At 46.6% G+C, this 26306-nt stretch overlaps 1 protein-coding gene across 1 annotated transcript in view; it reads left to right on the top strand.

Annotated features, from left to right (window-relative positions):
- NWD1 (NACHT and WD repeat domain containing 1) overlaps positions 1-26306 on the top strand; it is a 95437-nt gene that overhangs the window by 18751 nt on the left and 50380 nt on the right. The window contains 6 exon segments of the mRNA XM_004384514.1: positions 3658-4933; positions 10688-10891; positions 13858-14017; positions 17352-17469; positions 18294-18452; positions 25951-26148. Of these exon segments, the coding sequence (XP_004384571.1) occupies positions 3658-4933; positions 10688-10891; positions 13858-14017; positions 17352-17469; positions 18294-18452; positions 25951-26148 (2115 nt within the window).

The raw sequence follows: 26306 nt of genomic DNA, 5'->3' as shown, positions 1-26306 counted from the left end.
AACTTAACGGCTATTGTTTATGGAGCACTTACTACGTGCCAGGCATGCGGTTACTATGACACGAGGTCAAATGTGACAGCTGCTTTCATAGTGGTGTCAGTGACCAATGGAATATCACTCAGCCATAAAGCGAAATAAAGTTCTGATCCATGCTACAATATGGATGAACCGCGAAAACATCAATGTTCAGTTGAAGAAGTCAGACACAAAAGGATACATATTGTATAATCCTGGTTATATGAAATACCTAAAACAGGCAAACCAATACAGACCACAGCTTATTGTTAGTAGTTACCAGGGAAGGGAGAGAAGGGAAAAGGGGAATCATTGCTGAAGGGACACTGAGCATCTGCTAAGGGTGATGAAAAAAAATCTAGAAATGGATAGTGGTGATGGTTTTACAACATGATGAACGTAATTGATGTCGCTGAATTGTACATATAAAAAATGGTTAAAATGGCAAATGTTTTGTTATACAGTGAAAACTGTGATAGCTGGAACCTGACGGGACTGGCTTGTTTTTCCAGGTCTTGCAAGTTTTCCATCTTCGACAGGGTGCAGTCTTACCATTTTTCTATCGCTCTCTATTAGTGGAAAATATTTGAGTTTTTCTTCTCTGACAGGTTTCTGCCTTACACAAGTTTTGGCTTTCACAGCTTTTACGGTATATATTTTTACCACAATTTAAAAAAAAGTAGAATATTATATGAGGTGGAATCACTCAGTCTGTAACCTTTCAAGATCGGCTTTATTTATTCAGCTTTTCACAAGCACTATTTCGTAGAAAATCCTCACAACAGCTAGTAAGGTGGAGCTTGTACACCATGTTGTTGTTGTCGGTTGCCATTGAGTCGGCTCAGATTCACAGTGACCTTATGTATAACAGAACGAAACACCGCGTGGCCCGGTACCACCTTCATGATCATTGGTATGTTCGTAGATGAGCAAATGGGGGCTCAGAGAGGTGAAGTGGCTTGCCCGAGTTCTCACAGCCCATAGGTGGAAGAATGGATGGGCTTGGAGTGATTTATGCCCAAATGGGTCACAGAAGGATCCAGTCTTGGGACTGTTATTGCTTTCATGGGGCAGCATTCACGGGGCCAAAAGGGGTACGCAGCCACTCCCGAGAGGATGGCTGAGTGACTCCTGTCTTTACTCTGAGGCTTAGCTGGTCCCCAAGGGCCTAGCGTGCTCCACGACAGAGAGCTGGGAGCTGCCACTGAGTCCAGAGCTGCTTCAAAACTAACTTCTCAGGTCTGATTGCTATTTCAAAACAATAGCTTCCAAGGAGAGGTCATTATGACCCTAGGCTCTGGAAGATATGAGTCCTCAGAGTTGCTGCAAAAGACCTCTTTAAAGCATTAAAAAGCAGAGGTGTCACTGATGACTAAGGTGCGCCTGACCCATGCTGAAGTCTTTTCAAGCGGCTCATAAGCATGTGAAAGCTGGACAGTGAATGAGGAAGACCGAAGAAGAATTGTTGCCTTTGAATTGTGGTGTTGGCAAAGAATATTGAATATAACGTGGGCTGCCAGAAGAACGAACAAATCTGTCTTGGAGGAAGTACAGCCAGAATGCTCCTTAGAAGCAAGGACGGTGAGACTTTGGACATGTTATCAGAAGGGACCAATCCCTGCAGAAGGACATCATGCTTGGTAAAGTAGAGGGTCAGCGAAAAAGAGGGAAACCCTCCATGAGATGGATTGACACAGTGGCTGCAACAAGGGGCTCAAGCATAACAATGATTGTGAGGATGGCGCAGGACCAGGCAACATTTTGTTCTGTTATACATGAGGTCACTATGAGTCAGAGCCAACTCGATGGAACCTAACAATAACAGGGCAGCTGGGGGCATGTTCCAGGACAGGAGTTAGGAAACCATAGCCCAGGGACCAAATCCAGCCCTCTGCCTGTTTGTATAAATAAAGTTTTATTGGCACACAGCCACTCCCATTTGTTTACTATTGTCCATGGCTGCTTTTGAGCTACAAGGGCAGAGTTAAGTAGTTGCGACAGAGACCCTGTAGTCCGCAAAGTAAAAAATGCTGACCATCAGGCCTTTAATAAAAAGTTTACCCACCTCTGCTCTAGGAAAGAACTGAGCTGGTTGCCAGGCCTCCAGGAACCCAGCCTCCAGGCTCACGAAAATCTCTCTCTCTGGCTTTCGTTCCTCCCTGGCCTCTATGCCTTTGCAGATGTTTTTCTGCAGCCCCCTATGCCTGCCCTTCCCTGCCTGGCATCGACGGTTTGTCAACTGTAAGCCCGTCCGTCCTTTTTTGTGTTCATTTATTTGTTTAGACTGGACTGTCCACGAGAGCAGGGGGCTTTGTGTGTTTTGGTCGCTGCTGATTTCTCCATGTCAAGAGCAGAGGTTGGCACAAGAGTTGCTCAAGAAACGTTTGTTGAATGAATGAGTGAGGGAGCACTGAAAATTGATGGTATTGTTTTTTTTTAAAATCGAGGTGACATTCTCATAGCATGAAGTTAACCACTGAAGAGTTCACCTTCAGTGGATTTTAGTCCATTCACAATGTTGTGCAACCACCACCTCTGTCTACTTCCAGAACATTCTCATCACCCCAAAAGGAAACTTCATACCCGTTAAGCAGTCACTTCCCATTTCCCCCTCCCCCAGGTAACCATTAATCTTGTTTAAAAAAAAAAAAAGTTGACATTGAGTTGACCTCGACTCATGGCTACCCGACGTGTGTCAGAGTAGAACTATGCTCCATGGGGTTTTCAATGGTAATTTTTCAGAAGTAGATCATTAGGTCTTTCTTCTGAGGTGCCTCTGGGTGGGCTCGAACCTCCAACCTCTCGGTTTGCACCACCCAGGGACTCTAATCTTCTTTTGACTCTATGGATTTGCTTATTCTAGACATTTCATATAAATGGGATCATACAATATCTGTCCTTTTGTGACTGAATTCTTTTACTCAGCATAATGTTTTCAAGGCTCCTCCATGTTGTAGCATGTATCAGAACTTTATTCCTTTTTATGGCTGAATAATATTCCATTGTCTGGATGGACCACATTGTGTTTATCCGTTCGTCTGTTGATGAACATTTGGGTTGTTTCCACCTTTTGGCTATTATGGATAGTGCTGCATTGAACGTTTGGGTACACATGTCTGCTTGAGTTCTTGCTTTCAAGTCTCTTGGGTAGATGCTAGGAATTGCTGGGTCATATAGTGGTTCTGTGTTCAACCTTTTGGGGAACCACCAAACTACTCCATAGCGGCTGTACCGTTTTATACTCCCACCAGCAATGCATGAAGGTCCTAGTTTCTCCACATCCTCATCAACCTGTGTTATCTTCCATTTCTCTGATCATAGTTGTCGGGGTGAAGTGGTATCACATTGTGGTTTTGATTTACATATCCCTAATTACTAATGGGAAGTCCCTGGGTGGTGCAAATGGTAAATATGCTTGGCTGCTAACTGAAAGGTTGGCGGTTCAAGTCTACCCAGAGGTGCCTCAGAAGAAAGGCCTGGTGATCTACTTTAAAAAAATCAGCCACTGAAAACCTATGGAGCACAGTTCTGACACGCTTGAGTCACCATGTTTCAGAGTTGACTTGATGGCAACTTTTTTCTTTTTTTTTAATGACTAAGGATGTTGAGCATCTTTTCCATTGTACCTCCTCCCTTTTACAGTCATCGAGTGGGAGATCGAGCGTGGCCTGCTGAGCTCAGAGGACGGGGACCAGGGTGCCACCATTTTCCTGCGTGAGATCCAGGACCTCAGCAAACACATCCTGGACGATTGTGCCCTGCAGCTGGTGGACCGACTGCCGGATGGCTGCCTGGACACGGATGCCCAGAACCTCCTCAGCAGCCTCAAGGGGCGCATGGCTGAAGAGCACCCCAGTGCCCTCAAGACTCACCACCTGCCGTGGAGCCACGACCTCGTGAACCCCAAGAACAAGGCCCACGCCAGGTATCTGAAGGAGTTAGGGGAGCAGTTTGTGGCCAGGGCCAACCACCAGGTCCTGGAGTGTCTCCGTGAGCTGGAGGCAGACACTCAGGACCTGGCCTGGCTGTACCAGGACATTCGCCACCACCTGGGCCGGAGCGCCGAGGTGGCACACACCTTCTGCGGCCGTCAGGAGCTCCTGGCCCAGCTCAGGCAGTGGCTCCGGCAGAGCCACAGTGTCCCCCACAGCCCCCTGGTGCTCTGTGGACCCCCAGGCATCGGAAAGACAGCACTGATGTGCAAACTGGCCGAGCAAGTGCCCGGGCTGCTTGGCCAGAAGACAGTAATAGTCCTGCGGCTTCTGGGGACCTCACAGATGAGTGCTGACGCCCGCAGCCTGCTCCAGAGCGTCTGCTTCCAGGTGTGCCTGGCCTTTGGGCTGCCCCTACCGCCTGCCCAGGTCCTGAAGGCCCACACCAGAGTGGTCCAGTTCTTCCACGGCCTCCTCCACACTGTGTCCCGCCGAAACTTCGAGGCCCTCGTCATCCTCCTGGACTCCCTGGACGACCTGGACACCGTCCACCATGCCCGAAGGGTCCCCTGGCTTCCCCCGCAGTGCCCCCCGAGGGTCCACCTCATCCTTTCGGCATGCTCGGGGCAGAAGCAGGGGATTCTGGACACAGTGCGGCAGACACTCCCGGACCCTGGGGCCTACTGGGAGGTGAAGCACCTCCCCGCGAACCAGGGGCAAGAGATGATCGAGCTCCTGCTGGCGGCTGCGAGGAGGACACTGAGCCAGGCCCAGCGGGACCTGCTGTGGGCCAGCCTCCCTGAGTGTGGGCACCCGGGCCGGCTGAGGCTGGCCTTCGAGGAGGCCCGAAAGTGGGCCTCCTTCTCTGTGCCCGCCCCTTTGGCCTCCACTGCCCAGGAAGCCACACACCAGCTGTGTGCCCGCCTGGAGCAGACGCACGGCCAGCTCCTGGTGGCCCACGTGCTGGGCTATATTGTGGCTTCCCGGTGAGTCTCTGGTTATTTCCTTGTTTTTAAAAAAATCGAAATATAATTCACGAATGAGTTTCCTGCAGCGGCGGTAACAAAGCTCTGCAATCTGGGAGGCTTAAATGGAGCCCCCTGGGTGGTGCAAACAGTTAAGTGCTCAGCTGCTAACCAAAAGGTTGGAGATTCGAGTCCATCTGAAGGCACCTCGGAAGAAAGACCTAGTGATCTACTTCCAAAAAACCAGCCATGGAAAACTCTGTGAAGCACAGTTCTACTGTGACACACGTGGGGTCTCCATGAGTCAGAAGCAACTCGACGGCGGCTGCTTTTGGTTCACTTAAGATAGTAGCAATTTATTCTCTCAAAATTCTGCAGGCTAGAAGTTCACAATCAAGGCAGGGCCATGCTCCCTCTTAAGAGTCTAGAGGAGAATCTTCCCTTGCCTTTTACAGCTTCTGGTGGTTCCTGGCAATCCTTGGCGTTTCTTGGCTTATAGATGCATCACTCCAATCTCTGCCTCCATCTTCACGTGGCCGTCTCCCCTCTATGTCTGTTCTCTTCTTATAAGGACATGAATCATAGGATTTAGGGTCCCCCAATCCAACATGACCTCATCTTAATTACATCTTCAAATAACTTATTTCCAAGTAAGGTCACATTTTCGGTTCTGGTGGACATGCATTTTTGGGAGAACACTGTTCAATCCAGTACTATCCATATAGCATAAAAGTCATTCTTTTAAAGCAGACAAGTCAGTGTTTTTAGTATTTTCACAAAGTTATTCAACCTTCAGCACTATCTAACTGCAGAACGTTTTTATTACCTCAGTAGGAAACCCTGCACCCATTAGCACTCACTCCTCATTTCCCCACCCCCAGCCCCAGACAACCACTACTCTGCGTTTCCTTCTCTATGGATTTGCCTATAGTATTTGTTTTGTTTAAAACTTTTTTTATTTTTTTATTTTGTCACAGGGCAAAGTAAGTGGCAGAAGCAAAGAGGTTTTTTTTTTTTTTTTTTTTAAAGTAAATGTTGTACAAGATTGGAAGAATAGTGCAAAAAATTTCCATACTCAGGGTTTCTCAACTCTGGCACCGTTGATATTTGGGGCTGAATCATTGTCTGTGGTGGGGTCGTCCTGTGCACTCTAGGGTGTTGAGCTGCATCCCTGGCCTCTACTCACTGAATGCAAGAAGCAACCCTCCCCCCAGTTGTGACAACCACAAACAGTTCCAGACATCGTCAGTGTCCCCCGGGGGCAGAATTGCCCTTGGTTGAGAACCCCTGACATACATCTTTCCCCAGAATCAGCAATTTTGCCACATTAGGTTTTCCACTCACCACCACCCCACCCCCGCCAAACACACACACACACACACACACACACACACACACACACACACACAAAACCAAAGCCAAATCCACTGTTGTCGAGTTGATTCTGACTCATGGCAACCCTATGTGTTACAGAGTAGAACTGCCCCGTAGGGTTTTCTTGGGAAGCAGATCACCAGGGCTTTCTTCCGCAGAGCCACTGGGTGGGTTTGAACCATCAACCTTTCAGTTAGTGGTTGAACACAAACTGTTTGCACCACTCAGGGATCTTGACATATATAATATGTATACATGTGTGTATATGTATACACAGGGATACATATTATATGTATAGCATTTTCCTGAACCATTTGAGAATTCATGCAGGCATCATCACATACTCAAATACTTCATGCATTTCCTAAGAACAAGGACGGTCAGATTCGCACAAAGTCACAGTACAATTATATAATGTAGGCAACGTAACATTGAAGCATATTCAAAATTTGTTAGTTTTGAATATTCAACATTTAATCCTGTTCATATTCAAAATTTGCCAATGGCCCCAACAGTGTCCTTTATAGCTATTTTCTCTCCCATCCAGGATCCAATCCAGGACCACCAGTTGTATTTAGTTGCCAAGTCTCTTTGGTCTTGCTGATTCTGGAACATTCCCTAGTCTGTCTATGTTTTCTTGAAAATGCCAAGCCAGTTATTTTGTAGGTTAGGGCTTCGCAGTCCTACAGGTTCTTAGTGTCCCAGGGCTGCTGTAACAAAATACCACAAGTGGGTGGCTTTAAAGAACAGAAATGTATTTTCTCACAGTTCTGGAGGCTAGAAGTCCAAATCAGGATCTCGGTCATCTTTATTCCTTCTATGGGTCTCTTAGTTGCTGGTGTCTGACAGTGGTCCTTGGCATTCCTTGGAGTTCCTTGGTTTCTGTCTTCCGCTGTATGTTTGTGTCTGTGTCTATTCTGGTATTTTTATAACTCAGAAGTGATTAGGTTTAGGACCCACCCTACACTAATATGACATCCTTAATATAACAAAAGAAAATCCTATTTCCATACAGGATCATATCCACAGACATAAGAGCCAGGAATTCAACACATATTTTGGGAAGACCCAATTCAATTCCTAATGAGTATACACATCCCAGGTCTTATTTAGATGCAGATTCTGATTTGAGATCTGGATAGCACCTGAGATCCTGTATGTCACCCAAGTCCCTGCTGATGCTGATGCTGCCGGTCCAGGGACCACAGTGGGGTGGCGAAACCGCAGAGTGTCCCTCTGTCTGGGCTGGGCTGGTGCTTCCTTGTTATTAGAATCAAGTTAAACCTGAGTGATGCTCTGCCCTTCTTGGGGCACAGGTGACTTTTCACCTGTAAAGTTGCAAGTTTCCCCTTTGTGTTTAATAAACAAGAGTCCCTGGGTGGTGCAAACGGTTAAGTGGTGGCTACTGAGAGGTTGACGGTTCAAATGCCCTCAGAGGCTCCTTGGAAGAAAGGCCTGGCAATCTGCTTCTGAAAGGTCACAGCCATGAAAATTCTATGGATCGCATTTCTATTTTGCACACATGGGGTTGACATAACTAGAAATTGACTTGGCAACTGATTAATTAATAAGCAATATGCAGAGAGATCCCAGAAAATCTTTTTAAAGCAAAGTTATATGAAGAATCAGTTTAACTGCAGGCTTGTGTACGGGAACCAGCAAACACAAAAAGCAAAAGACAATTTCAAAGTGTTTATAGAGTTCAGGGGTAGAACTCTCACCATCCATGTAGGAGACCTGAGTTCGATTCCCAGCCAATGCACCTCATGTGCAGCCACCACCCACCTGTCAGTGGAGGCTTGCATGTTGCTGTGATGCTAAACAGGTTTCAGCAGAGATTCCAGACTAAGATGGACTTGGAAGAAAGGCCTGGCAACTGACTTCCAAATATCAGCCAGTGAAAACCCTATGGGTCACAATGATCCAATCCACAATTGATCATGGGGATGGCGCAGGACCACGCAGCATTTTGTTCCATCGTGCCTGGGGTCGCCATGAGTTGGGGCCAACTCAACGGCAGCTTACAACAGCAACAACACAGAGTCAAAGAAAGGAATGTTTACATACCGGTGCTGGGTTGGTGAGCATCTCAGGGCTCTAAAATCCGATAAACCTGGGCCGTGACCATCAGAAGCGATCGCTCGAAGATGCCAGGTGTGCATGGTTAATCAAATAATGAGCAGCATCGCAGAGTGCGTTAATCAGACCGGGGAGCAGCCAAGCTTCATCCTCCAGGAGAGCCTGATGGAGGCCAATTAGGAGAGGCACCAAGCAAAATAGTTTTGCCTTTACTGTAACAGGCCATATGAAAATGCTCAAGCAGGTCATTAGACATGCTGGACAATGTCATTTCTCCTCTTCTCAGTTTGGAAGCAGTTTTTTCTTCTTTGGTCTGTGCCATTTCTGCCCTTTGTCTACTACCAAATATCATTCAAGATGGTGGTGATCAGTGAGGGGCTCTTGTGACTAGTTTTTTTGCCAGGAACAGAACCCTACTAACACTCACTAAAGAAATGTTGTTAGATGCCATCAAGTTCCCTCCTGTCAGATCCCAGCTCAAACGGCACCTTCTCTGAGAAGTCCGCTTGCTCTAAGAGCAATCTTTCTCTCTCCCTGGTCCTCACCTCACCCCTCTATTTCACATCATCTGTTTTCTTCCTAGCATGTGGCACAACCAGACCTTTTTGTGTTTTGTTCCCGATGTGTCCTGCCTGACTTTTCACACTAGAAGATAGGTTTCTCTGTCCCCAAGTGTCAGCACAATGTCTCATACAGAGACGACACTCCACAAACACTTGTTAAGGAAATGTGCTGACACTTTATTGAAAGAGTTGGGCTACATGAGGGGCAAATTGTAAACAGCCTTACTCTTTCCCCTGCTCTGAAATGACCTCCATCTAACTGTTCTCCATCGCTGATAAAATCTCAGGCAAATTCTATATTTTCCTGTTTAATACTCATAGGTATTAGAAAGTTCACTGCAGTCCAACATCCAAACTTCAGTCACTCATTGTTATGGACTGAATTGTGTCCCTAACCCCTATGTGTATCTGATCCTGTTTGGGAATAGAGTTTTCTTTCTTATGTGAATGGAGCCATATCAGTGTAGGGTGGATCCTAAACCTAATCACTTCTGAGTTATTAAAAAATAACAGATTAGACACAGAGACAGGCACACATGGGGAAGACAGACACCATGTAAGGATCATCTACACTCCAAGGAATCCAGGAATGCCTGGGACTGCTAACAAGGAAGGAATCAACATGGCAGAGACCCTGATTTGGACTTTTAGCCTCCAGAACTGTGAGATAATAAATTTCTGTTCTTTAAGCCACCTACTTGTGGTATCTTTGTTACAGCAGCTCTAGGAAACTAAGCTACTCGTTCTACTGAAAGACATTCACTTTCTCTACCTCAGCCCTTTCTCAGGCCAGGAAACACATAGTGGGCTGGGATGGGTCAGCACGGTGAGTTTCTACCTTATTTTCCTTGAGTCACCTCCTCCCTCCCTCCCTATGTAGCCCCTATCCCTCCCGATGAGGCTGGGAGGGGATGGTTCACCATCCTGCAGGTGTGTGTGCTGAAGAAAAGATCTGGGAAGGTTTTACTTGACTGGTACCATTGTAACCAGGAATTGGTGCCTGCTGGACCTGGGCATTGTCCAAATGCTGATTCCCAGGTGTGATGGACATCAAGCAACTGGCTACATCTCTTCCTCTCTCAGCTTCTTGATGGACACTTGGGTTGTTGCCACCTTTTGGCTGTTATGAATAATACTGCTATGAACATTGGTGTAGAAGTTTCTGAGTCCCTGCTTTCAGTTCTTTTTGGTATATATCCAGGAGCAGAATTGCTAGGTCATATGGTAGTTCTTGGAGTCCCTGGGTGGTACAAATGGCTAAGCGCTTGACTACTAACTGAAAGGTTAGTGGTTCAAATCCACCCAGAGGTGCCTCGGAAGACAGACCTGGTGATTTGCTTCCGAAAAATCAGCCACTGAAAACCTATGGGGCAGTTCTACTCTGACACACATGGTGTTGCCATGAGTCAGAACCAACTTGAAGGCAACTGACAGCAATGAGGACATTCTATGTTAACTTACTAAAGAACTCAAAGTTTCCCTTTCCTTTTTTTCCCGACCATAATTATTATGAAAGCAGATTGCCAGGCCTTTCTTCCATGGCATGCCAGGTGGGTTAGAACTGCCAACCTTTTTGTTAGTTGCTAAGAGCCAACCATTTGTGCCACCCATGGACATTCTGAAGTTTCCTTCTTAAAGTACCATAAATTTATTTAAGGATGCAGAGTGGCTAGCCAGGTCTCTCCCTCAGCTTCTGCATCCTCCATGTGCAGAGGACACATGACTCCGTGTGTTCAAATGTGCTGTCTACCCCCCACAGGCATGGACTCTCAGAACCAGAGCTGAAGGATGTCCTGTCCTTGGACGATGAGGTCCTGCAGGCCGTGTACATGGACTGGACGCCGCCCAGCAAGGAGCTGCTCCGCTTCCCGCCCCTGCTGTGGGTGAGGCTCCGGCGAGATCTGGGCACCTGCTTGGCTCGGCGGCCCATGGATGGCTGTACGCTCCTGACCCTCACCTACAGGTAGGCCCAGTGCTGAAGGACACTGGTCTGGGGGAGCCCGAGAGAGAAGACCCACTAACTGGGGTCCTTCCTGTTCCACCCCCCAGAGCTCCTCTTTCCCAGGGAAACCAGTCCGCGGGACTTAGCATGGCGTTGCAGGGTCTCCACATCACCAACTCTAGCACAAGTAACTCTTTTTTTTTAATTGAGATGAAATTCACATAACATATAATTGACAATTCAAAGTACACAATTCAGTGGCATTTAATTCATTCACAAGGTTCTGCAGCAACCACCTCTATCTAATTCTGGAACATTCTCATCACCCTAAAGGAAACCCCATGCCCATTAGCAATCATTCCTGATTCCTCCCTCCTCCATGCCCTAACCAAAAAAAAAAAAAATTAACCTGTTGCAGTTGAGTCGATTCTGACTCATAGAGACCCTATAGGAAAGAGTAGAACTGCCCCTTAGGGTTTCCAAGGAGTGGCTGGTGGATTCGAACTGCTGTCCTTGTGGTTAGCAGCCGTAGCTCTTAACAAGGGCTGCAGTCCTCCGTGCCCTAGGCAACCACTGATCTATTTTCTGTCTCTATGGATTTACCTGGACTATATGAAGAAGAATGAGGCATCAGGATTGGAGGAAGACTCATTAACAACCTGCATCATGCAGATGACACAACCATACTTGGCTGAAAGTGAAGAGGACTTGAAGCACTTACTGATGAAGGTCAAGACCACAGCCTTCAGTATGGATTACACCTCAACATAAAAAGAAACAGAAATCCTCACAACTGGACCAATATGCAACATCATGATAAATGGAGAAAAGATTGAAGTTGTCAAGGATTTCATTTCACTTGGATCCACAATCAACACCCATGGAGCAGCAGTCAAGAAATCAAAAGGCTCATTGCATTGGGCAAATCTGCTGCAAAAGACCTCTTTAAAGTGTTGAAAAGCAAAGACGTCACCTTGAAGACTAACGTGCACCTGACCCCAGCCGTGGTTTTTTCAATCGCCTTATATGCATGCGAAAGCTGGACAATTAATAAGGAAGACTGAAGAAGAATCGACGGCTCTGAATTGTGGTGTTGACGAGGACTATTGAATATACCATGGACTGCCAAAAGAACAAACAGGTCTGTCTTGGAAGAAGTACAACCAGAATGCTCCTTAGAAGCAAGGATGGCGAGACTACATCTTACATGCTTTGGACCTGTTGTCAGAAGAGATCAGTCCCTGGAGAAGGACATCATGTTTGGTAAAGTAGAGCATCAGCGAAAACGAGGAAGACCCTCAATGAGATTGATTGACACAGTGGTTGCAACAATGGGCTCACACATAGCAACAATTCTGAGGATGGCGCAGGACTAGGCAGTGTTTTGTTCTGTTGTTTGTAGGGTCGCTATGAGTCGGACCCAACTGGACGGCACCTAACAACAACAACAACAATGGATTTACCTATTCTAGATATTTCATATAAGTGGAATCATACAAGATGTGGTCTTTTGTGTCTGGCATCGTTCATTCAACATGATGTTTTCAGGGTTTATCCATGTTGGAGCATGTATCAGAGCTTCATTCCTTTTATGGCTGAGTAATATTCCATTGTATAGATGAACTACATTGTGTTTATCCACTCAGGCGTTGATGGACACTTGGGTTCTTTCTACCTTTTGGCTGTTGTGAACAATGCTGCTATGGCAATTAGTGTACAAGTTTTTGTTTCAACACCTGTTTTCAATTCTCTTGGGTATACACCTACTCCTCACTTATCAACTATCTTGTTATCTGACCTTTCACATTTATGGCAATAGTAAAAAATCTACTATCTGACTATTTTGTGCATTAACAATGTACGTCTTGCAGTAATGCTTTCATGACCGGGACATATAGCACCCACCTACATTTTCCATCTCTCAGGTCCAGAGGAACATGTGTCCCACGTAATATTTTGTAATTTGATGTAGTCATCCTCCATGTTTGCATAACGCTGATTTCTGCATAATAACCTAGTCTTTGGAACCTAACCATATCGATAAATAAGGAGTAGGTGTACACATAGGAGTGGAATTGCTAGGTCATATGGTAATTCTGGAGCCCTCGTGGCACGGTGGTTAAGAGCTTGGCAGCTAACCAAAAGATCGGCAGTTCGGATCCACCAACTGCTCCTTGGAAACCCTATAAGATAGTTCTATTCTGTCGTATAGGGTTGCTATGAGTTGGAATCAACTTGACAGCAAAGGTTGTTTTTGTTTTTAATGATAACTCTATGTTTAACTTATGGAGGAACCCAAAAGTTCATTTTCAAAGTAAATTTAAGAAGAAAAAAGGTTGACTGATTTAAAAGTAGATGTTAAGTAACAAGTGGTACACACCAATGTTCACTGTAGCTCTATTCACAATGGCCAAAATGTGGAAACCACCGGAATGTCCATCAACAGATGAATGAATAAACAGATTGTGGTACCTACATACAATGGAATATTACACAGCCATGAAGAGAAATGAAGTCCTGATCCCTGCTACAACATGGATAAATCTTGAAAACATTATTCTCAGTGAAATAAGTCAAAAGGACAAATATTGTATGATCTCAGTTACGTGAAATAATAAGAATAGGCAAACACATAGAGACCAAAGTTTATTAGTGGTTACCAGGGACTGAGGGAGGGGGAAAGGGGAGTCATTGTTTAGGAAGCAATGAGCTTCTGTTTATGGTGATGAGAAATTTGGCAACAATTATGGATGGTGGTTATACAACATGATTAATGTAATTGATATCACTAAATCGTATACCCGAAAAATGTTGAATTGGCAAATGTTGTGTTATATACATCTTTACAACAATTAAAAAACGAAACAAGTAGTACAGATGCTGCCAGCCTCCTAAAGGTGACTTAGAGTGCACCAGTGTTTGGGGAAGCAGGAAGGCCAGTGGCTGCCTCTGAACTTTCCCCATCTGTCTGTGTCCCCTCTCCACAGACAGCTGGCTGAGGTGGTCCGTGAGCGCTACCTGTCTGGGTCCGAGAGAGTCAAGCGGCACAGCATCCTGGCCGACTTCTTCTCAGGGGCCTGGAGCCAGGGCACCAAGAAGCTCATCACCCTGCCTATCCTGGGGAAGCCGCTGAACCTGGACCGCAAGGTGAGGGGCCAGGACTGGGGCTCCCGCATGCAGCACCAGCCTCGCCCACCCACCCTAGCTCTCTGTGGTGGCAAAGGCGAAAGTCACCTCGTGTGGCCAGCCTCTTCCCTCTCCTTCTGTGAGGGCAAGATGTCCCCTCAGCCCCTCCATGACCCCCCTAAGCCCCTTAATATAATTTGGAGGATGGCGAGTAGCAGGTGAAAAGGACCCAACCCCTCCTCCAACTTTCCAGATGGGATGATAAGTCACAATGTTTGAAAATATATTAAAACCATTTGCCTTTGAGTTGACTCCAACTCATGGTGACCCCATATGCGTCAGAGTAGAACTGCACTCCATAGGGTTTTCAATGGCTGATTTTCTGGAAGTGGATTGTCAGGCCTTTCTTCAGAGGTGCCTCTGGGTGGACTCAAACTGCCAACCTTTCAGTTAGCAGCTGAGTGCATTAACCATTTGCACCACCAGGAACTCCAGGAACATATTAGAACAACCCTAACACCCTGGCATCTTGGAGTTTTAATTAGCTAAGCTCTGATTCCTCATGAGGCCAAACAGTTCCCCCCCATCACTTGTTGCTCATTTGGCATCTTCCTCTGTGAATTCCGTGGTACAATCTGATTTCCAACCCGAATTCCCCCAAATGCATCACACCCTTAAAAAAGAATGCTTCGAGTTACAAGAGTAAAAAACAAAAAACAAACCCAAAGCTGTAGAGTCAGTTCTGACTCTTGGCAACCCTATGTGTGCAGAGTAGAACTGTGTTCCATAGGGTTTTCAAGGCTGCAACCTTTTAGAAGCAGATCGCCAGGCCTTTCTTCCAAGGTGCCCCTGGATGATTTCAAACCACCAACCTTTTGGTTGGTAGTTGAGCGCTTAACTGTTTGCACTACTCAGGGACTCCTAGTATACGATTATTGTGGAACACACACAAAGATCAAAGAATAAAATAAAAATCACTCAAATTCCCCATTCAAGAAGACCTCTCCTCCTCACCGGGTGATGATCCCCCAATCCTTCTCATCCTCCTCCACCTCCTCATCATTCTACACATTTCCATCTAGCCTTTTTTCTCATGAGCCCAGGAGCTCTAGGTCTGGGTGGCCACCTCCTTTTTCCCTCTCAAATACTCAAGGCTCAGCTCAAACACCTCTTCCTTCTGGAAGACCTCTGAGATTTCCTCCCTTCTGAATTAATTGTTCTTTTCTCTATGCTCCTTTCACTCTGAGGCAGACCTTATGCATCTTTTTAACTTAGCAATTTAAATCAATATTCATTTGATTAATCACACAAACATGACATATATTTCTGATATGCTGACACATTCTTAAAATTTAATTTATTTATATTTTGGTGAAAATATACACAGCAAAGACATACAAATTCAACAATTTCTACATTTACAGTTCAGTAACATTGATTACATTCTTCAATTACATTACATTGTGCAACCATTCTTGCAGTCCTTTTCCAAATTTTTCCACCACCATCAGTGTAAACTCACTGACCCCTAAGCTTCCTGTCTAACCTTTCGAGTTGCTGTTGTCAATTTGATCCCATAAAAGAGCACAATGCTCAGGGCAGACATTCTTTACCAGTTAAGCTAAACTATTGTTTAGCTCAAAGAAGACTTCAGGGGATAGTTTTGGTTTGATGTTTATGGTTTAAAGATCATCTTAGAGCAATAGTTTCAGAGGCTCATCCAGCTTAATTGGCTCCAGAAAGTTTGGATTCCATTGAGATTTGATATTCTGTTCTGCATTTTCCTCCCTTTTGATCAGGATTCTTCTATAGAAGCTTTGTTCAAAATGTTCAGTGATGGTAGCTGGGCACCATCCAGTTCTCCTAGTCTCATGGCATAGTATACTTACAAGTTTTTAATAACTTTTTATTTTGAAATAATTTTAGATTTGCAGAAGAGTTGCAAATTGAGTAGGGAGAGTTCCTGTGGACCTTTCCTCTAGCTTCCCCTCATGTTAACATTTTACATAACTGTAGTGCAGCCCTGGTGGTGCAATGGTTAAGAGCTGGGCTGCTAACCAAAAGGTTGACAGTTCTAATCCATGAGCTGCTCCTTGGAAACCCTGTAAGGCAGTTCTCCTCTGTCCTGTAGGGTCGCTATGAGTTGGAATCGACTCCATGGCAACGGGTTTAGTTTGTTTGGTTTTAGTGCAACCATCACAACTAGGAACTTACACTTCTTGTGGTGAAAATATACGTAACAAAACATACACGATCTCAAAAATTTCTGCGTGTACAATTCAGTGACACTGATCACATTCTTCAAATTGTGTAACCATTCTCACTATCCTTTTCCAAATCATTCCACCACCATTAACATAAACTCACTGCCCACTGAGCTTCTCATCTAACCTTTCAAGCTGCTGTTGTCAATTTGATCCCATATAGATAATTCTTTAAAACAGCACAATGCTCAAGGCAGACATTCTTTACTAATTAAGCTAAACTATTGTTTAGTTTAAAGATGCGTTCAAGCGATAGTTTTGGTTTAAAGTTTAAAGATTCCTAAGTCTTTTCTTGTAGATATTTTTTTTGTTTGTTTCCCCCACCTGACTGGGAGGCCGGAGGCAGGGCCAGGCCACATTCTTTCTGGGGGCTGCCCTTCTCCTCTCCAATAACTCACAAACTACCCAGCCCCCCTTCCATGTGTCCAGGGGCACTGCACCCTCAGCTTCATCCTCTCCCTATGGAACCTGGTCTGAGTCTCTTCCTGATCTCCCAGCCTCTGGACCGCCTTCTCACTCCAGGCCACCCTCGCAAGGGATGCTTCTGACATGCAAATCTGATCATGCCTCTCCTTCTCTAACACCTTCCGTAGCTCCCCAGTGCCCTCAGTATCAAGTTCAACCTCCCCGGCCTAGTATTCAGTGACCTTCATGATTTGCCACCCACAAACTACCTAGTCTCATTCCCCACCACGACCCTCCACCCTGCCTTATAATTCAGTTCTCCCAAAATGAGGATCCTGCTTCTTGCCCCTCCAGGCCCTAGCTGGTGCTATTCTCTTGCTCTGGACTGCTACTGGTTTCCAACACATACCACCAGGCAGACTCCTACTTATCCTCTGAGGCCCAGCTCCAATGCACCTGTTTCAGGAAACCTTTTCTATTCCCTGGGAAATGCTGCCCTCACTCCAGCTCCCCTGGCCCCAAGCCCCACCCTTTGCCCCAGCCTGTTACTGAGGGGAAGTGGGGGGTGCCTCTGTCTGGCATGATGTCCCCACCGCTTGGTGCCCAACCTGGCCCATGTTTGCAGATGAGTGGAGGAGCATGTGTCCTAGCACCTGGTGGCCAGCTCCCCTTCTCCCCCGCCCCAGGTGGCCCCTCAGCCCCTCTGGTTCTCAGACACCGTTGCAAACCTGCGGAAGCTGAAGGAGCTGCCCTTCCACCTGCTCCACGCGGGCCGCATCGAGGAGCTGAAGCAGGATGTGCTAGGTAAGACCCTCCTCGACCTGCTGCATTTCTCTTCCCCCTGGGGGGCCAAGGGTGAATAGGGGACCCCGGCTCCTCGTAAGGCAGCGGTTCTCACCGGGGTGGTCCTGGTCCTCCGGGGACATTGATGATGTCTGGGGGAAGTTTAGGTTGTCATGACTGGGGAAGAGGATCTACTGGCATCGAGTGGGTGGAGATTAGAGATGCAGCTCAACGTCCCACAATGCATAGGACGGCCCCACCCCAGAGAATGTTCTGGAACCAAATGTCAGTAGTGCTGAGGTGGAAAAACCCTGTTTTAGCATAAAAGACCCTGTCTGTCTATCGATCTGTCAATCCATCCATCTATCTATCTTCTATCTCTCTATCATCTATCTATCATCTTCTATCTATCAACCAACTATCTGTTGATCAATCTATCGATCAATCTATCTAATCTTCTATCAATCAACTATCTATTGATCTATCTATTTGTCTGTCTGTCTATATGTCTGTCTGTCTATCTATCTATCTATCGGAGCAGTTTTCAAGCAGGGGTAATTTGCCCCCAGAAGACACTTGGCAATGTCTGGAGACATTTTTGGTTGTCAAAACTGGGGTGTGCTACTGGCATTGGGCGGGTGGAAGCCAGGAATGCTGCTCAGCACCCTACAGTGCACAGGACAGCCCCATCCCAGAGAATGACCTGGCCCTGAGTGTCAGCAGGGCTGAGGCTGAGAGCCCCCTGGGAGAATTTGGAGGTGACCCCTGCCCCCAGATTGCAGGGAGCATAAGCCCAGAGTGACTAGGGCGGCAGGTGCATCCAGCTCCTCCTTCTTGTCCCATAGGCAGCATGAGCTGGATCTCCTGCCGGGCCATGTCCGGGGGCCTTGAGGCCCTCCTGGATGACTTTGACCTGTGCGCCCCGCACTTGGATTCCCCCGAGGTTGGCCTGGTCTACGAGGCCCTGCAGCTTGCCCGCCCTGCTGTGGAGCTCCAAGGCCTAGGTGAGTGTAGCTGCCTGCACCCGGGGGGCGACTCTGTGGTACTTCTAGAAGCCTGCTCTGCTCACTGAGTGTGGCCGGGTTTCCACTAACCCATGCCTTTTCCTGTCTAAATCTGTGGGTTTTCTCCCGGACTTAGGAGGTTTGCCTTGCACTGGGGCAAGCTGTGGAGGGAAAGCCCCAAAGCAGTGCCTGCTCTTTGTCCTGGGCTCAGCCCTCTTTTCCTGTAAAGCACAAGGCAGGAAATGTTTTAGGCAAAATCAATATTATGTAGGTAATTATATAAACAACAGAGACCCTGAGTGATGTAAATGGTGAATGCCCTCAACTGCTAACCAAAAGGCTGGCGGTTTGAGTCTATCTAGATGTGCCTCGGAAGAAAGCCCTGGCGATCTACTTCTGAAAACTCAGCCATCGAAAACCCTATGGAGCACAGTTCTACTCTGACACACATGGGGTCACCAAAAGTCGGAATCAGCTCAACAGCAACTTTTTTTTTTTTTTTTGTGGTACATACGTAACAACAATACATTTTTTATTGGCAAAATTCAAAATATAATAATAATCACTGAGGACAACTGTTTTATAATACAGGTCTGCTAATGAGCAGAAGGGGACAGTGGGGGTTTAGTGGTAGAATTCTCGCCTTCCATGTGGGAGACTCTGGTTCGATTCCCCCCCCAATGCACCTCATATGCAGCCACCACCCATCTGTCAGTGGAGGCTTGCGTGTTGCTGTGACACTGAACAAGTTTCAGCAGAGCTTCCAAACTAAGATAGAGTAGGAAGAAAGACCTGGTGATCTTCTTCCAAAAAGCAGCCAGTGAAAACTCTATGGATCACAACAGTCAGCTGCACAACTGATCGTGGGGATGGTGCACAACCGGGAAGCATTTCATTCTCTTTTACATGGGGTTGCCATGAGTTGGGGGCTGACTCAACGGCAGCTAACAACAATATTATTGACAAAATTTAAAATACAGTAATAATCATTGAGAAGATGTATTGACATATAACATCAATAGATATATATTAATAATATAATAATAATTATTCTGTTAATGAGCAGATCGGAATTCTTTTTCATTTTTTGCTTAATTGGGATTCCAAGTTGGTGTTTCTGTCATCCAGTTGATTGCAAATATTCATCTTTAAAATCCATTCTTAGCTCTCAGGTGGAGGCATGGGCTGGATTTGGCCCAGGGCCAGAGTTTGCAGCCCCCTGATCTAGACCTTGAAGAATTTCCCTTACTCTCAGTTGATGCTCTGCCCAGGGCCATTTTTATCATACAATTCCCAGCTGGTTTTGATTGGAGGTTTTTCATAAAGACGCTGTCTTAGCTTCTTAGTGCTGCTGTGACAGAAGTACCATAACTGGGTGGCTTTAACAAATAGAAATTTATTCTCTCACAGTTCAGGAGACTAGAAGTCAGAATTCAGGGAGCTGGCTCTAGGGTAAGGCTCTCTCTCCATCCACTCTGGGCTAAAATCCTTGTCTGAGCATTCTTCCTGACATTCCTTGGTCCCTTCACAATCTCCATGTGGCATATATCTTTCCCTCCATTTGTTCTTGCTTTTTCTCTGTGTCTATCTACTCTTTATATCACTCAGAAGTGATTGGATTTAGGACATATCTTACACGGGTACAGCCTCAAAGAAAACCTTATTTCCAAATTGAGTTATATCCACAGATATAGGGGTCAGGACTCCAACACATATTTTTGGGAGACACAATTTAATCCATAACAGATGCTTAAGTCACTTTATCCAAAGTTCTTCTTCATGGGTGGGAAGTGGAGTGGCCTCTGATTCCAAGTATCAGCTTCTAGTCCTGGCTCTGCGAAGGGATCCTTGAACCCATTTGTATCTCTCCATCCCCACAGCTACCAGCCTGGACCTACCGGGCCTCCTCTGGCCTGGACCATTTCAGAAGCCTCCTCTGGTATCTGTCCACCTTCTTCTCATCCCCTAGGTCATTGTCCACTCACCAGCCAGGGAAATATTTCCAAAGCCCAAATCCCACTGAGTTGCTAGCTGCTAAATCTTCTAGATAGCCCCCCACTTCACTTTGGGTTAAGACTCATCCAGTACTGCAACCTAGAGGGCCCTGCTTGACCCACTCCCCTGGAAGATGCTCCTTTTGCTCCTGCTGCCCCAGACCTTTGGAGAGGGAAATTTTCAAGCTCATGCACACAGACCTGGCTATAACACTTACTGTCATTGGGCCCTGGGACTGGGTCTTGCCTCCCCCAGCCCTTCTGTGGCCCCTTCTGTGCTCAGCCAAATATACCTCCTGGGAGAAGCCTTGCCCAGCCTCCCCTGAAGCAGGCACCTGCCCCTCCTACCCCTGCATTTTCTACCACTGCCCTGTGCTTCGGTTCATATTAGTTCTTTATTGTTATTTCTATTGGTTTCCTTTAGCATCATCTGTCTGCCCCACTGAACTCTAAGCTCTGGGAGGGTAAGGGCAGTGTTCACTCACTCTCTGCCAAATTTCTACCCCTGCCACCTATACAGTGTTGAGTCCTTGCCCAGAGCATGGGTTTTGAGCTCCACATCTCCGTTCGAATCCTGCCTCTGCCATTTACCAGCAGTATGGCCTTGCAAGTTCTTTAAACACTCCCATCCTCAGTTTTCCCATCTGCAAAATGGGGACACAGATAGACCCTTCCACCTGGGGCTGTTGGGAGGGCTATACAAATCAATTAATGCAACGCCCAGCTGTGGTGAGGACCCTGTTACTATCACATGGTAGCATCAATAAAGTTTATGTGAATGGTCTGGGAGAAGCCACTTCTGCCCTGGGCCTCTCAGTTTATGTCATCTACGAAACTGAAGTTGGACTAAAGCATGTCTGGGATGCTACCCAAGTCAAAGATCAGTAACACCTTTCTCATGCATGCATGCAACCCTGATTATTGTTCCAGCTGCAGCGTCAGGCCCAATGAAGCCCCAAGGATGATCAACGCCCCTCCCAGCCCTCAAGAGGGGGAGACAGGAACAGAGAGAGGAACAGTCGGGGATTGAAGGCAACTAGAAAAACTCACGTGAGAGGTGCTCACCAGGGGTCATAAACCTCACCGAGAAAAATTTCCCCCCAAAACGGCTTTGGGCACGACTCCTCAGTCATGGGAAGATTTAAAAGCCCAAATTACTGCCTGTTCTTCTTAGCAGAGCCCCTGGATTTACAACCTGTGTTCCCCCATCCCCCAGCACAGAGAGAAGGTGTAGGAACAGATGTCACCACCAGAGATGGGCCACCATGTGCTGCGACCATTCCAGAGCACTCCGAAATAAATAAAACCTCATTGCCATAGAGTCAATTTTGACTCACGGTGACCCCATGTGTTATAAAGTAGAAATGCTTGATAGGGTTTTCTTGACTATAATCTTTACAGAAGCAAATTTCCAGGCCTTTCCTCCAAGGCACCAGTGAGTGGGTTTGAAACACAGACTGTTTGCACCACCCAGGGACCTTCGATACATAAGTAAACAGATAGACAAACGTAAAAGATGAGCATTTTAGGGAAAGATGTGATCAGTATTCTCAATGTTTTCCCTTTCCCTCAGGCTCCAATTAGGCTTGGCATGACACCATTACTGATTCTGGTTTGCTTCAATAGGTTGATATTTTGTTCATTATGGATGTTTTTACGCTAATTTTGATTTTAAAAAAACACATTGCATTAAAATAGTATTTATTTTGGTGATTAAGTTTGTTGGGACCACCTTATACTTTGTGCCCTTGGTGAGTAGAGTCCTTGCCCCTGGTCCTGCCCCCTTTCATGCACCAGCAAACCAAGCCAGACCCCACAGTTAGGAAGCCCCAACAAAGAGAATGCACAGTCTACTTCAGCACCTCATCTTCCTTGCTCGGCTTTGGAATAAAACTTTTTGGGTCAGATTCTTGCTTCTAACTGTCTGTGTGACATGTAAATTGCTTAACCTCTTTGTGCCTCTGTTTGCCCCTTAATAAACTTGGGGTATAATAATGGTTCATCTTTGTGGCAGGCAGAAAAAAAATGGCCCTCCGAAGATATATTCACTTCCTAATCCTCGGATCACCACCAGTCTGTCCGTTTGTCATCCTGTGGTAGATTGGGTGTTGCTGTGATGCTGGAAGCTATGCCACTGTGTTATGGATGAATTGTGTCCCCCCCAAAATATGTGTTGTAAATCCTAACCTCTATGCCTGTGATTATAATCCCATTTGGGAATGGTTTTCTTCGTTACATTAATGAGACAGTATTAATGTAGGGTGTATCTTAAGTCAATCTCTTTTGAGATATAAAAGGGATTTTACAAGCAAGTGAGCAGGCAGAGATGGAGGAAGTGAGATGCCAAGCCACCTGAAGATCGCCCGGGAGCAGAAGTTCTCAAAGAGACAGGGAACTTCCTCCAGAACTGACAGAGAGAGAAAGCCTTCCCCTAGAGCTGGCACCCTGAATTCGTACGGACTTCTACCCTCCTAACTGTGAGAAAGTAAATCTCTATTTGTTAAAGCTACCCACTTGTGGTATTTATTTATTTATAGCAGCACTAGATAAGTAAGACAATTTCAAATACCAGCAGGGTCACCCATAGTGGACAGGTTTCAGCAGAGCTTCCAGACTAAGACAAACTAGAAAGAAAGACTTGATAATCAAATTCCAAAAATCACCCAGTGAAAGTCTTACGGATCGCAACAGAACATTTTCTTACTCACTTGCTTTGTACACATCATCAGGAGCGACCAATCACTGGAGGAGGATATTGCGTTTGGTGAAGGAGAGGGCCAGCAAGGGCGAGGGAGACCCTAAGTGAGATGGAAAAGCACAATGTCTGCAATGACTGGACTCAAGTATGCCACCTATTGTGAGGATGACACAGGACCGGGCAAGGTTTTATTCTGTTTTATATAAGGCTGCTATGGATCAGAACCAACTCGAAGGCAGTTAGCAACAATCCCCAGAACCTGAAAATATTACCTTTTATGGCAAAAGCTGTGATTAAGTTCAGAATTCTGTGAGGAGGAGCTATCCTGGAGTATCCATGTGGGCCCTAAATTTAATCACATGTATCCTTATGAGAGAGGCAGAGGGAATTTTGAGACAGAAGAGAAGACACGGAGACACACAGGGGAGAAGGCCATGTGACAACAGAGGCAGAGATTGGAGTGATGCAGGCACAGCCCGGAGTGCCTGGAGCTCCTAGAAGCTGGAAGGGAAAGAAATAATTCTCCCCTAGAGTCTTTGGAGGGAGCACAGCCCTGCCAACACCTTGATTCCAGATTTCTGGCCCACAGAACTGTGAGACAATGAAGTTTTCTTGTTTCCAGCTACCAAGGTAGTTTTGTTACAGCAGCCACAGGAAACCGATTCCCCCTGTAAGTGACAAGTGCTGGGGAAAAGATCATTATTTATCTCACAGATACTGTTCTCTGAAAGGTAAAGGTCTAATGTAATGGGGAAAGTTGACAGCCACTGAAGTGCCCTGGTAGTGTAGACTCCAACTCATGGCGGCCCTATGTGTGTCAGAGTAGAACTGCGCTCCATAGGATTTTCAATAGCTGATGTTTCAGAAGTAGATTGGCAGTCCTGTATTCCAAGGAGCCTCTGGTGGACTTGAACCTCCAAACTTTTGGTTACCGGCTGAGCACGTTCATCGTTTATACCACCCAGGGACTTCAAACACACCAAGAAACGTCACATTATGACTTGATCAGGAGTGAGCTTGGGGATGGGGGGCATTAGAGGGTTGGGTTAGAGAATGCTCTTTTGTGGAGGTGATCTTTGAGCTAAGAGGGGAATGAGGAGATGATAGGCATGAGAAAGGGGGAGTGCAGGGAAGCAGTCCAGGCAGATGTAACAGCATGTGCAAAGGCCCAAAGGCAGTTATCAATTGCATTGTGTCCCCCAAAAATATGTGTTGTAAATATGTGTTTGTTGATGTAATCTCATTTGGGAATGGGGTTTTCTTTGTTATGTTAATGAAGCAAGATCGGTGTAGGGTGTGTCTTAAGCCAATCACTTTTGAGATATAAAAAGAACAGACTGGGCACAGAGACAAGCAAGCACAAACAGGGGAAGATAGTTGCCATGTGGAGATCACCAAGGAACCAAGGAATGCTGGGGCTACAGTAACTGAAAGAGATCTTCCCCCAAAGCCAACAGAGAGAGAGAGGCTTTGTAAAAGGGTAGTATCTGAAGTCCTCTAATTTCATGAGGGGGGAGGAGAACCAAGATTAGCATCAGCCCAAGGCTGATCCCTGTGAAGTGGAGGTCAGACATACCTCCACTCTCCAAACTTTTTACCAATTCTGACACCAGCTGTCCCTCCCACAGCACTCTCTACTTCTCTGCTGGGTTCGATAATTTGTTACAATGGCCACACAGAGCTCACACATCATACTTGCGATTATGGAGTGTATTAGGGAAGTAGCAGGTTACAGTTCAGGATTCACTTGGAAGCAACAGGAACAACACAGGATACAGCTCTTCAATCAGGAAGTCTCCTTCTCTGCCATGCCTGCAGGCAGGCCTCTGCTGCTGAGCCCTGCTCAGGTCTGGATTCTGCCACCGGGCCCTGTTTGGTCCTAGCTTCTTCCCTGCTCGGGCAAATGTTACAACTCTTTAGCTCCACTGATAAGTGCCCAGAGGCACCCTGCTCTGCCAGCAAGCCTCCTGCCTGAAGGCGCTCAGCTCTCTCTCACTCAGTGGGTCAGCAAGCCCACTGTAGCTGGCTCACTCCATGGGCCAGGAAGCCTACTGTACCATCTCATGCCAGTATCCTGGTTCTGCTGCCACCGTTTTTCTGAGGCTGGACTCTGCCCTGCTTGCCACCACTGCTCACTGTCTCACATAGTCTCCAGTGTTACGGCTCTGTCTTCTGGGTCTAGGACGTTCTCAGTGCAGGAACCCTGGGTCCAGAGGATATGCTCCACTCCTGGCACTTGTTTTTGACAGTAGTGTGACTCCTCCCCTCTCAACATCTGGGATTGGCTCTTTTTAAGCTTAGGGGGATGGCAAAACTGACCAATCCCCTACAAGGATTCCATGTACCTTATTTGCATAGTCCCATCCCTGCAAAGTTTCCATGTACCTTAATTTGCATTAGCAGACTGTCCAATCCACGCATGGGTTCCACACACCTTATTTGCATAGTCCCATCGGACCATTTTGTGGGAGTTACAAGACCATGCTAGAAAGACCATATAAAAGTGATTCATTGCACAGCAGCCTTCCCCTAGAGTCAATACCCTGCATTCAAACTTCTAGCCTTCTAAACTGTGAGAAAATAAATTTCTGTTCTTTAAAGCCCCCTACTTGTGGTATTTGTGTTACAGCAGCACTAGGAGACTAAGACAGCAGGAAACAGCCTGGCGAGGGCAGAGAATGAGGCTGGAGAGAACACAGGAGCTATACCTGAGGTTCTGCATCTTCTCTTCTCTTCTGCAGCCACTGCAGGGTTGCTAAACCCAGCCATCGGTGTCCCCCCCTTAACCTACACCCTTTTGTTCCAGAGAGAAGTGTCCTCTACACAGAACTCCTGGCCAGGCTCCATTTCTTCACCACCACACACCCAGCACTGGTGGGGCAACTGTGTCAACAGGTGCAGAGCTGGTTCTGGGTGTGTCCCTACCCAGTGTTGGTGCCTCTCACAGGGTTCCTCCAGCCCCCTGGCGGGCCCCTCCGGGCAACCCTCACCGGTTGCCACAAAGGTGAGTCTTCCCAGCATTGCAAATACCCCGCCAGGCCCCTGCTTGCCCGGAGCAGCTGAGGGCGAGTGTTTCAGGCTACTCTCTTGGGGACCCTCTGCCAGTCAGCAGCCTCAGGGGTGTCATCAGGGCAAGCCCTTGCTGTTTCATGCTGACTTAGC

The sequence above is a fragment of the Trichechus manatus genome, unplaced genomic scaffold (assembly GCF_000243295.1).
Source record: "Trichechus manatus latirostris isolate Lorelei unplaced genomic scaffold, TriManLat1.0 scaffold00122, whole genome shotgun sequence".
NCBI lineage: Eukaryota > Metazoa > Chordata > Mammalia > Sirenia > Trichechidae > Trichechus > Trichechus manatus.
The sequence above is the reverse complement of the archived record's forward strand: the minus strand, read 5'-3'. Positions and strand labels throughout refer to the sequence as shown.